This window comes from Ciona intestinalis, unplaced genomic scaffold (genome assembly GCF_000224145.3).
Source record: "Ciona intestinalis unplaced genomic scaffold, KH HT000185.1, whole genome shotgun sequence".
NCBI classification, from domain to species: domain Eukaryota; kingdom Metazoa; phylum Chordata; class Ascidiacea; order Phlebobranchia; family Cionidae; genus Ciona; species Ciona intestinalis.
In genome coordinates, this window is record NW_004190507.1 from 19,612 (window position 1) to 32,999 (window position 13,388).

At 38.5% G+C, this 13,388-nt stretch overlaps 2 protein-coding genes across 2 annotated transcripts in view; one reads left to right on the forward strand and one right to left on the reverse strand.

Moving 5' to 3' along the window:
• Positions 1-1,783, forward strand: part of LOC100177939 (adenylosuccinate synthetase isozyme 2) — a 7,058-nt gene extending 5,275 nt beyond the window's left edge. Inside the window, exons 7-9 of the mRNA XM_026839336.1 lie at positions 174-271; positions 715-864; positions 1,386-1,783. Of these exons, the coding sequence (XP_026695137.1) occupies positions 174-271; positions 715-864; positions 1,386-1,435 (298 nt within the window). The 3' untranslated portion in view covers positions 1,436-1,783. The remainder of the gene's footprint in view (positions 1-173; positions 272-714; positions 865-1,385) is intronic.
• Positions 1,784-3,740: 1,957 nt separating this feature from the next.
• Positions 3,741-12,057, reverse strand: LOC100181813 (muscarinic acetylcholine receptor M4). The gene is made up of 2 exons (XM_002128408.4): positions 11,817-12,057; positions 3,741-5,847 (listed from the first exon to the last, which is right to left on the reverse strand). The coding sequence occupies exons 1-2, from the start codon at positions 11,976-11,978 to the stop codon at positions 4,267-4,269; spliced, it is 1,743 nt and encodes a 580-aa protein (XP_002128444.1). The 5' UTR covers positions 11,979-12,057; the 3' UTR covers positions 3,741-4,266.
• Positions 12,058-13,388: the final 1,331 nt, after the last annotated feature.

The window sequence follows — 13,388 nt, forward strand, 5'->3', positions numbered from 1 at the left end:
CTAAGGATCCCCAAGCATTANTCAACTTAATGATCACAACTAGGTGTTGGGGTAGCTGTGTCTTTAATCTTATCGATTCCCATGCAAGGTAGAACAGAACCTGCTTATCTAAGTTATCATGTTGTACTAGTTTATATAAAAATATATAAACCACGTATATGTTCACATCCCAGCGTTGCTATCACAAAGCTCGATATCCTTGACGGATTCGATGAAATAAAGATTGGGGTCGCTTACAAACATAACGGGAAACCTCTTCCGTTGTTTCCGGGTATGTATGATTGTAATGAATGTAATTTATGTATTCTTGCGTAAGGACAGTCGGCATAACACGGGTGTTCTGTTTCATACACCTCGTACTCACTTACAAGTTACCACGTATGTAACTTATTTATCCTCGCATGGCGGGGAAATGACAGTCGTTATAACACGGGTGTTCTGTTTCATACACCTCGTGCCCGCTTACAAGTTACCACGTATGTAACTTATTTATCCTCGCATGGCGGGGCAACGACAGTCGTTATAACACGGCTGTCTGTTTCATACACCTCGTACTCGCTTACAAGTTACCACGTATGTAACTTATTTATCCTCGCATGGCGGGGCAATGACAGTCGTTATACCACCATTTCATCAATTTAAAAACATACAGTTTTTACCTAAAAAATTGAAAATTTAAACCTGGTTCATAAAACCAACCCCCACTTTCTGCAGCGTCACTCGAGGTCCTCAGCGAGGTGGAGGTTGATTACATCACAATGCCTGGTTGGGGAACCCCCACTTCAGAGTGTCGGAAATATGAAGACCTCCCAAAGAACGCAAAGAAATATCTTTCCACGATACAAGAGATACTGAACGTTTCAGGTGGGTTGTGTTTATGCAGGGATGGTGGATGGTGGTTATATTGGTCCAATGGTTTGTTTCAAGTCACCAAATCACCAAATAATTTGGTTACTTGCCTCAATCTCAGGATCCATAGCATGTCGTGATGCCGGACCTCATCCATATAGAAAGATAAAATAGAAAGTTACTGGCCCGAAACAAACTATCTCCTACAGAGTTGCGTTCTTGTGTAAGAATCTTAACAGCAGTTTCTCCAACCCAGTGGTCACTAATGGGTTTTCTAAATTGTCAGCCATACATAAAATAATCACCCACAAAGTTAAATACGTGGTCACTTGTAAGCAGGCACGAGGTTTATAAAACAGAACACCCGTGTTATAACGACTGTCGTTGCCCCGTCGTGCGAGGATGAATAGGTGGAATTGATTTACTTTGGTACAAACGCAAAATTCACATGTTGTTTTTTGAATGTTCAAAATTTTTTGTTTTGCAAAACCAACTTTTTATTTCTATGTTAACTAATATGAGATTTTTATTGTTAGTGAAATGGGTTGGGGTCGGACAATCGAGGTCGGCGATCATCAAGCTCTAGTGCGCCATCTAGCAAATTTTAGACAAGTTTTTACGTCGTTTTTAGATTTCAACATAATACACAGAAAACCATGGGTACACAACATTGCCAATCTATATTTTGCTTTTTTTGTAAACTTTTGACTCAATTATCAATCCATGATTTTAAAAGTTGTGTCAAATTTTTGAAATTCTTCCTCCGTTTTCCAGCTACACAATTATGTAAAACTTACTCTACAATATTTTGCTGCTTGTTTAGTTACTCGCTTTAAACAATTACTCATATAAATTTTAATTATGACGTGTGAATAACGTTTCTTAATTCTGTAACACCATTGTTACGTCATTGAAATAAATTTTCCTATGGAATCTCCGGAACATGTTATGAAACGCACATTATTCTGTAACATACACCGCTATGACGTCATAATCGTGGTATCGAAACCAGAACTGAAATGACGTCACAGTTATTTTATAAACGCGCGTTCGTGTGTCGTTACAAAGGGTCAAGGGGTCAACAAAACAAAACGACCTTCTGTTGTTCTAGGCCAGTTTTTCTTTAACTTTTGGAGCACAGTGCAATTTTTTGGAATTTGTGTTGGGCTATTTTTTCTTGAATAAGAAACGGCAACGTTTGTATTATAAACCCTTGTATATTGGGTCCTATTTTTTGTGAATTAGTTTGTGGTAATTGTTGACATGGTTTGGGGAAGTAACATGTCTGTTCTTATATAAGGTCATACAGTATGGTTGGGGAATGGGACACCTGTCCATTCTATTTTCGCGTCCCATTTAGTAGTAAACAGAGAATTAATATTCAAAGAAATATAAACCGCACACCAACAAAACACGATAATTAATCATAAACTATCGTTACGTGGTGAAAGTTTTGTAATACATCTCGATCCATGTGTTTTCCGCGAACAAAAGTTTCAAAAGTAAATTTTTACACACTTGCCAAAACTTTGTCATAAATCATTGTCAATTAGTGGATCGCACAACATTCTGAAAACCGTTACTTTTAGGGAAGAGTGCACTGTGTTGGCTCCTACGCATGGAGAAAGAGCCATTGCCCTATATAATACTGTGGTGTAAGATGGATTCCGTAAGAACATAGTATTCCATGTTTCGGATTGAGTTTTTAACAATTAACAACGTCATTTTAGAGACGTGAGGAAACGGTTATATAATTCTGTAAATATTATTTGTTTACTAACGAATGGGACGATAAACGGGAATAAAACGCGAACCACCTTACCCCAACCTACTATATTTCCTATTACGTTACATGTTTTGAAATACTGACATCTGTTTGGTGTATTGTTGTTAAACTAGGGTCGCAATAACAAGATTAAAACCATTGTCCACAGCAGCACAGAACAAATACTTAAAGGTCATGTTTATGAAACCGTTACGCCACACTTCGTTGCTTTTGAAGCTGATTTTTTGCTTGGATTCGCTTCATCCAATCACGTACGTGGCTATTATGACATCACAAAGGTCGCACTGTGACGTCTATAGGCCTGAATAGCAGTTGTTTCAAGCTACCTTTTGTCTTTGTACAATTATCCGCTTTTATTGATATAGCAACAAAATAGCTATTTCAGTGCAGAACGCCCCCAAACGCTTTTTTCTCTGTGCATTTTTTAAATTCCATTCAAACCACGTGACCTTATTTTTGCCGCGCAAAAGAATTAGTTTTCACGCCTCATTAACTTCGTTTGTTTAGTCATAATGGTTTGTTATATTTTGACAATGATGTTTTCGACGTAACAAACAAGTAGCATACGGTCAATCGACTTTGTATTTTTAAATAGATCAGTTATTTTAAACCGAAATAACGCCCCCCAAAATGCTAACCGTATTTCGTTCAATGATCCGTTAAGGCGACCTTTTTACTGGTGACATTTCCCAGCAAATGTCGGATAATGTGAGCCCAGGCCACCACAGTAAACCACAAGGTTTAACATTAGCAGCAAGCTGAATGCCGTGCATTATTCTTACACCTGCTGTCTTTGCAATTTCCTGGCAGTATTCAAAGTGATAATGTCGCTTATGACATCACAAACCACAGGCAAGCGCGCGCGACCGATTTTCGTTGAATAAAAATGTTACGGCATTTCAAACTGTGCGATTTAACTGTAAGATTAGGCAAGCATCAACAAATAGGTAAACACGACATTTAAACAACAAATACCAGCCGATTTCAAGTATATACTCAAAATCAAGCTCATGCATAGGTTTTTTCTCAGCGGTGTTTATGATTTATTACGAACCCTGCTTTTAAAGTCTTACTTTAAGCTTAAAGATGCAATTCATGACAATAATCCAAACGAAACAGTAATTTTATTCATAATAAATACAATATAGTCTGTAAGAAATAAAATAGTGAAGCTTTTTCTTAATGTAAGTGCATAGATTAGCATTCAAAACAACGTAACTCAGCCATTGCCGCTTGTTTACGTTTTTTATATTCGACAGAACATTTCTCCCAACTTACGCAACAATTGAAATACATGACGTCATAATGGGCAGTGATGACGTAACTCCTTGAAGGTAAAGTACGTTGATAATAGATTTTCAGGTTCTTGCAAAATAGGGCATTGACGTGTTTACTCACTCAATAAGGTAATTTGTATTATTATATCACCTTGGGCATAAGGTTTGCATTGATGCATGCTGCAAAGCTTTGTTAGGCATATTTTGCTAGAATTTTTGGTGGGTAAATAAGACGGTAGCTTACTGTTAACCAATTTTAAAGGTTAGGGAAATGTCAAGGTCTATTCTCGGTAAAAGAAGCGTCCTGGAACATTTTAAAACTATATTTGGCTACGTGACATTTTTTCATTAATCTTACGTGCTTCTGGACGACGATGACGACTGTTGTAACTTAAAAGCGCGAGATTTTCGTTTCGAAGGTGGCAGGTCGTCCATTTTGCCTCTTTTGCGACCGCATAATAACTGTATGAAAGTTTCACGAAACGTTTTGTTGCACAAAGCGAAACAGAACGGGTTGACGGTCGAGTTAATATAGCAGAGGTAATACGCGGCGTCCCAAGCCGCTATTGGTATGCATTCGTGGCCTTCAGCGCAAAATGACTTATACACAGCACACACGTTGTAGGGTAACCACGTTACAACGAATGCCAACAGGATAGCGCTCAATGTTCTCGCTGCTTTACGTTCGGATGAAGGCATTCTAACCGAACCCCCACTTCGTGCCCGTTGACGTGGACACGTGATCTCAATATCGTCATGGTTCGATACCTGCACCTTTGGGGCCACCAAACGGACTTTAGACGACCTGTCTCTTGCTCCAAGGCTGTCTTGTTCACTGGCACTGCTTTGTTGTTTTAATCTTTCCAGAACTGATTCGGTTTTTGTCGCATTCGAACTTTGACTTGATTTGCTCTCAGTAGTCGAATGTTTTCTGGATCGAACTTTTTCAACAAAACTTTTCGACCTTGGTTTCGGTGGAGGGACAAATACTTCGCAAAAATCGGAATCTTCCGTTTTCGCGGCAAAGTCAGGTTTCGCTTCTTGAGCCAAAGGACTGAGACTGATCCTAGGTGCGGTTGAATTCGAACGGATTCTAGACTCAAGTTTATCATTGTTACTTCTCCCTTTACTAGATCGACGTTGAAACAGCGACACAGATCCAAAGGACCCCAGCCTTGATCTTGGTTCATTACCGCCATCACCGGGCGCCTTTGAAAATAGTGGAAACGACCCCAATTTCGGCGATCCGTTTGGTGTTTGGCCTCTGTAACTTCGCCTGCGCAAGTTCAAAAATGGCGACGCTGAGCTGGTTGATCTTGACTTACCATAACTGCTTAAATATTCCAAATACTGCGAACACTTACGAGTTTCTCTGTATATAAGACCGTACAGTACAGTCATTACAAGCACCGGTAGATAGAATGCAAGTATAGCTGTCACAAGCGTGATGGTTGCGTCTTCAAAGAACTGAATCTGGCACTGGTCGTCTTCAACTGTCCTTCCACGCACTAATGGCCATATAACAATAGCAGGAGACCACAGCAACATTGAGAACACCCAAGCTATAGTTATAAATATACGAGTCTTGCCACGTGTCCTCCCTTCTCTATACGTGAAGGGTCTTGTTACGGAGAAGTAGCGATCCAAGCAGATCAACATTAGATTCGCCACCGATGCCATGCTCAATGTATAGTCAATACATAACCAGATATCACATAGTATTGGCCCGAGCATCCAGGTTCGGGTTATCATGTAGATCGGATAGAGGGTCATCGATACGACTCCAATAACTAAGTCAGAGCAAGCCAAGCTTACAAGGAACATATTGTTGATTGTACGAAGTTGTCGGTTGGCCCGGTAAGAAGCGATCACAAGGAAATTGCCGGTGACGGTGACTACCATGAGGACAACCGCCATGATCGATATAGCAATCACCTGCGTGGAAAAAAATCAATTAGTTCCCCATTATAATTTATAGACAATTAAGTAGCAGAGGACAATTATTGGGTATTTATATTAAATCCGCTTTAGCGATGGACTTAGTTAAGACCAAAGCTGTTCGCGTTATTGGTAAGCTCTGTGCCATGAAACACCTCGACGCTACATCATTGTGGGCGTATGTGTCCTTGGGCAAGACACTTAACGACAATTGTTCCAATCCAGTGGTCACTGATAGGTTGTTCAAGTTGTCAGCCATACATAAAAGCAATCACGCACAAAGTTGCATACGTGGTAACTTGTAAGCGGGTACAGGTGTATGAAACAGAACATCCATGTTATAACGATTATCGTTGCCCACCATGCGAGGATAAATAAGTTACATACGTGGTAACTTGTAAGCGGGCACGAGGTGTATGAAACAGAACACCCGTGTTATAACGACCGTCGTTGCCCCGCCATGCAACTTTTCAATGGGTAATGATTTTCTAAAAAAATGATAATTAAAAAAAAAGTGACAACTGAGTTAAAGCACTTGCCGTAAGTGTTTTGCCCAAGAAAATACAAACGTCCATGACGTTAAAGCATCGAACGTGGTATTCTCTACCGCTCTAACCGCTGTGGTATGATGCCTGCTTACCAGGAAGTCATACATTCACCCTAGTCTGGTACGTCATAGTTAACTCTATTATTTAGATTAAAATTGTTGCCCAAGCGAGTTTCGGTTTCAACCTCCGAATTCTCTTATGGGAATCAACTTGAACCATTGTTATGCGTTGCTTGAGCTAACATACGATGTTGTAACGGATAAACAGGTTTCACTACTCACATAATATACTGGCGTCGTTAGCTTAAGGTAACAACACAATTTTTAAACGTTTTGACCAAATTACCAAAACTATACTTTCTTACACAGCTTATTACAAGCTATTAATATAGTACTGTGGGTAAAAATGATTGGCGTTGTTATCACTTATACCCTTTTTGCATGGTAAAAAATGCGAATAGTGATTCGCATTAACTCGTCATATGATAACTCGCTTACCGCGTTGTTTTGCACGGTCATTGGTTTATGCGCGTATCAACATTGAGTTAGCCTATTTTAGCGCAATATTGTTAAATCTAGTTTATAAAATAAGTTCTGATACTTTATGGTGCTATTACGTAAAACTGTACTTCCACCATACTTTTCTTTACTCGCATAATGCGAGTAACAACCAACCTTCTACAGCAGATGACACGCTTATGACGTTATGCGTGTTAACTTTGTTTTTGCGAGTAAATATGCGAGTACTTACGCGCATAAAAGTGACCATGCAAAAAGGGTAATAATATCCCATATTTCCTGATCGTGTTTTAACAATTACCAACGATCTTTTATAGAGCCGTGAGAATTCGTTATAGCAATATGTAAATATTCTTCGTTTATTACTAAATAGGACGATAAAAGAAATCTTAAACCATTAACCTAACTTACTCTTAAACCATTAACCTAACAGCCAAATGGCCCAGTTTACCCAAACCGCTGCATGGGGACGATACCGGGTTCAAAGCTTGATGATACCACTGTGGACGTGTGTATTTAAAACAAAAACACTTATCGGAAATTGCTCCAAACCATTATTCAGTAATGCCGTCTTCAATTAAACAGTTTTAAAACGACAACAAACTGTACAGCCAAGCCATATTCGTAAGTTAAAGGTGTAAATAGAAAGCCACCGTATGTAGTAATCTCACCGGGATTATAATCCATTAATCCCCCCCTACATAAATTAATGTTTTTGTCGATAATATTGACAGCATTTTTTGCAAAACGGGATGTTTTTTTGCAAACGCGCATTTTTTTAATTACCATCCCCCCCCGCACCCCCCATGAATATAAATAAACAGCAATGATTTCCGAACATCTGCTGTTGATTTTTGCTCATCTTAAATAAAGGCGATGGAATCGTAACCTTACCATGGTCCTACATACAGATCTGTCATACTTTACCCAATTATATTTTCCGACCAAGTCATTTGTTCGGCTTTCTCCTGATATATTTGTAAACTCTGCTGATCCGGCCACTTGCGAACGGACAGTGTTTTACACATCGACCAAAAATAGCGACGTTTCGTTTCTCTTAAATTTAGCGCAAGAATTTAAAGCATTTTCAAAAATTTCGCTGAACTAAAAACAAACAGAAAATTAAAACAAACTCATTAAAAAATTGATTTTTTTTCAGGAAATGTAATTTTTAAAAACAAAAAATTCAATACAACAGGAACGGCAAGCGTTTGTTTTAAATGTTAGGCTAAGATTTCGCGGTAAACTGTGGTCCAGGATACCCTTTCATTAACTTTACTGCGGTTGCTTTGAGTGATGGCCCAAATTTGGACGAAAACCTTGGGGTATCTGCGGCGTTTTAGAATACTGGAACATTAGCTTATAATGTGCATTGCTCCACCATGGGAGACGGTGGTGTGAAAGTGGCAATCGGAAACCGTTGGCGACGAAATGATTTTTAAATTACTTTCAAACCAATGTGATTTCGACTTGTATTATTTCGCCCAATTGTAATACCGCCCCCAGCTATAAGAACTAATATTACACGATATCATTTACCGTATTGTTAAGAATACGCGAACTGCAGTTTTATGATGAAGATGTAAATTGTAATAATCCGTTAGTGCATATTATAATGTCCCAATATTTTCTGGTCGTGTTTTAAACAATTAACAACGCTCTTTTAGAGTCGTAAGGATACGGTTGAATACTTTTGTAAACATTCTTTGCTTACTACCAAACGTAAAAAGAGAATGGAAACATGTACCATCTTACCCCAACATCCTGTATATAGTTGGACCATTTTACCCCAACCTATTTTTAGAAAACCCGTAACTCCTGGGTTGAATCCTCAGTTTAATTTCACGAAACAGCGTGGTGTGCTTTGTGTTTTTGGGATTATTTCAGCAGGGGGTGTTAATATCTCGAAACAATAAGTTTCTCACCGAATTAATAACCTACCCGCCTACGCGTACAATATTCTGCCGTTGCCACCAGGCGTAATATAGCCCATGTTTGCACCGAAATCACATATGCACAGTTGTACTCCAGTTGTTGCGCAAACGTTCAATAATTCAAAGCTCAGGTTTTGAAACGCGCTTCACCAAACTGAATTCGCTTTTCCCTATCTTTCATCGCAACGATGCCATTCAAACGCTGATGGTTTCGGTGCTACGCGGTTGATTTAGCATGCCCCGAACCCCAGAGGTATAACGCCTGTCAATCAACAAGTACCAGCTTCATATGTCTAAGTCACTTTACCGACTCAAGTTACAAACCTGCAACACATGGCCGTATACTTCAACGCAGCGAAACTTATATATATATATATTATAGTAGGGTGGGAAAGATGAGACACTTTTTCATCCTATTTTCCCTTCCTATTTGGTAGTACACAAAGAACATTCAAAGTATTATAAATTTCGATATTACGAGCTAAAGGTGTCCCATCTTCCCCCACACCACTATATATACGTTACGTTTTGTTTGAATTATGGACCACACTTGTATTCTATATATTGGTATTTTACATAACCGTATATACCATATAGTACTTTAATTAAAGTTGCTTATATGGTTTGTTGGGTTAAGTTTTCATTCTCTTTTATCGTCCCATTTGGTAGTAAACAAAGAATATTTACAGAATTAAAAAACCGCCCCCTTACGACTATAAAAAAACGTTGTTAATTGTTCCAAACACGATCAAGAAATGCGGGATCTAGGCGCCAACGGTATCCATCTTACCCCACAGTATTATAAGCTTGCAAATACTGCTAGTCATTCATACGCCTTACAATAGACAATGTACATGACAACGTAACTTAGATTCGTTTCTTCCATAACGAAGCAGATACCAATACGCATGAGGACAAAAGGCGAAAGGTGGCAATTTAAACGCCGTTAAGGGCAATGTATAATACTGTGTGTTTACATAGATACCGTTATATCATGGGTAATGACACCATAGGCCAGCGTTTGATTTATTTGTGCCTTAAAAATTTAATGAAAACACTAAGAATTCAGTACTGAAATACTTATAGGACCTTGGGAGTTGGGACCTATATTACAATTTGGTCTATTAAGCTATCACCCCTTTTGTAATTTACAGGCAGTTAATATCACACCCACACAAAGGTTTGAGACTTGAATTGGTTTATTGTTGGCGCCATGCGGGAACTATTGAAATGCTATTGCAACAATATAGTTATGCATGTTGTCGCTTTTATGCGATACAAGTGTGAGTGTTATTGCCCCAACGACCTGAATAAGGAGGCAAAACGTAAGTGGAAAAGTGAACTTGCTAACTCTTGCTTAAATGTAATGCATAACACGAATGTGTCAACTGTAAGAAGTTTTTTAAATACAGACAGACACGCGGCCATCCCTTGTTTATATTAAATCAGTCGAAGAAAGTCAACCCCCAACCGAAGCGAAACAGAGCGATTTAATTATAAAATGTGATGACTGCGTACCACTTTGTGTTTTAGATATTGTTCTCGTGTACCAGTGTATAGTTACTTGGCGATTTCCTCTATTTCTGTATACGGCAGCCCTTTAGCATCTATAGTGAATTGAACCTATCCCATAGGGGTATGGTCTTACGGAACGCCAGTGACCGTACCAGTCTGCGTTTAAGATATTGGTTAACCGTAACTATAAAACCCATACCTTGCAACTTATTGCTCCACATAAACCGACGTCACGGCACGCATACAGAACGTTAATCATTACCAGGATGACTTTATAACACACGACCACTACATTACCGTTAAACAAGATTAATCTAATTTATACCAGGGTGTCAATGAAATAAACATCGATGCCAAAACTTAATGTGTGAATGAATCAATGTCATTATTTATCCTCGCATGGTGGGGCAAGAACAGTTAGTATAACATGGGTGTTCAGCTTCATACACCTCGTGCCCGCTAAGGAGTTACCACGTATGTAACTTATTTGGCCTTGCATGACAGGGCAACGACAGTCGTTATAACACAAGTGTTCTGTTTCATACACCTCATGCCCGCTTACAAGTTACCACGTATGTAACTTTGTGGGTGATAACTTTCCTATTTAGCTGAAAATTGGGCCAACTCATAAGCGACCATTGGGTTGAAGCAATTATCGTTTAGTTTCTTTCCTATAGACCTACATTCTATTAATGTAGGACTAGGAATAAACATTTCTATCGCATGAAACATTAATACCTTTGCTTGACGTTAAGTATTTTTACACGAGATTGAGATAAGATTAAAAAACTTTACTCTCTGGGTTAAAACGTAAATATAACGAGGAGTTTTAAATCAGATGAAACCATTTCGTTTGACGTTGTCTGCCGGCACAATAACTTAGTCAATAATGCATAAGTACGAGAATAGAACATGATGGGCTCGTTTCTATATTTAAAAAACCTTCACCGAATTCCTTTGTCTTAAATGACGAAGAGTAGTTTGGGGGCAAAATGGTTCATGAAGGTTGGGGTAAGATGGTTCGTGTAGGTTGGGGTAAGATGGTTCATGTGGGATGGGGTAAAATGGTTCATTTTTTATTATTCTTTATCGTCGTAAACAAAACATATTTACAGAATTATAAAACCGAAGCCCTGCGACTTTAAAAGAGCTTTGTTAATTGTTCAAAACACTATTAGGAAATATGGGATATTATGTGCTTACGGTATCCCATCTTACCCCCAGTAATATATGTTTAGGCAACTTTGAGCAATTACTAATTATTTTTAACTAATTACGTGAAACAAAATCTGAGTTCATTGTATGTTGGGTTTAAAAGCCAAACTTTTTGACTTTTTTACTCTATAGAGCGTTTTTAGTTGTTAAAACACGATCAGGAAATATGAGAATTAGATGCTCGTTCATTTAACCCAACAACAGCACGATCTACTTTTACATGAAATCGAACTTACCTGGGGTAGCGTATGCCCTCCAATTCTCCCCCCCACTTCTTGTCCCGTTGATAAGTTACCCGCATACCATGACGTAGTTGGGGAAACCCCTCCTTCCAAAGCCACCGATACTGACACCTTTGCATGGTGTGACGTGGAAGTGATGACGTCACTCAAATTCATTACGTAATAAAGTTACTCCGACGCCATCTTGTTTGGTGGCGAAAACCGCAACGTCAGCTTAAACTAATCACTTTAACATTTTCCTGCGGGCGAGAAACAAATGACCTTTGTGTTCCACGAATTCTTGCAAGTTAGCAAAAGCTTCATGGTTCATGTTTTAAAGCGCATGAAACCATGAAAACTTATATTTACAACTTTACAAAACACACGCTAAAACCTTTCCATAAATTCTTACTATTTTGTAGAGTTGGGAAATACAAGACACATTTTCATTCAATTTTCTTGTCTCGTTTGGTAGTAAACAAACTACACTTAAAAAATTATAAAGCTGTATCCTCACAACTCCCATATACCGTTGTTAATTGTTTAAAACAGGATCACGATATTAGAATATTATGTGCTAAAGATGTCCCATCTTACCCCACTGATTAAAAAACTATAAACACAACAAACTAGCAAGTGCAGGAGGGCTGCAAATCGAAAAACAAACTATTTCATTCGCGCTTCGGCCGTTTGGGAAATGCACGTTCAATGCTCGGATGCGGAAAGCAATTAAACCGATTGAACGTTACAACCTGTTTGCTTGATTGCTTGTACACAACACTAGATAACGTGGGTGAAGTAGTTACGTTAGTAATCACATATATAGAAGCTTTAGCATTAAGGACAAAACATACGCGGTAGCTTATCAACGATCAAAGGTTATTTGTTTGTGGTATTTTGTTTGTACAACATATCATTATATTTGATTGTTCGATAACCACAAACTACATTTGTACTTGAATGAACCACCGCCAATATACCAAGCATATCACGCGGTTAAGTACATTATGTGTGTCGGGCAAACGCATTGAATGCAACGCTGTTACAGTTAAGAGATTTCTCGTAAAACAAACAACAGTGTAAAAACATTATTCACACAATGCATCAAAGTAACTTCTCAATGCTGGTTTAATCTATAAAAACATTTTAATTGCCACGCGTTACAAAACATATGTTACCTATATATATAGTACTGTGGGGTAAGATGGATACCGTTAGCACATAATATCCCATGTTTCCTAAACGTGTTTTTGATAATTAACGCTGTATTGCAGTCGAGGGGATGCGGGCAAATATAAGTGTAATATCCCTTGTTTAGTAATAAGTTAGTTAGCCGAAAAAAGAGAATGAAAACATGTCCCATCTTACCCCAACCTACTATATCACAACCACGATGTTTAAACTTTGTTTAGCAAAAGCAAGTGATTAAATGTTAATACTCCTCATTAAAGTTAATTACCACAGCCGCGTAACACGTAGTGACTTTTAATTGACCTGCAAGCCACTAATCCCACACCGTGGGCGAAATACACAACATTAAACACATATACATCAAAACAAAACTCCGTACCGTCAAACAAAAACACT

Excerpts from the sequence above, each read along its gene's own strand:
- LOC100181813 (XM_002128408.4), bottom strand. The coding sequence starts at position 11,978 with ATGAATTTGAGTGACGTCATCACTTCCACGTCACACCATGCAAAGGTG. Across the intron at positions 5,848-11,816 it reads GAGGGCATACGCTACCCCAG|GTGATTGCTATATCGATCAT; the intron begins GTAAGTTCGATT and ends TTTTCCACGCAG.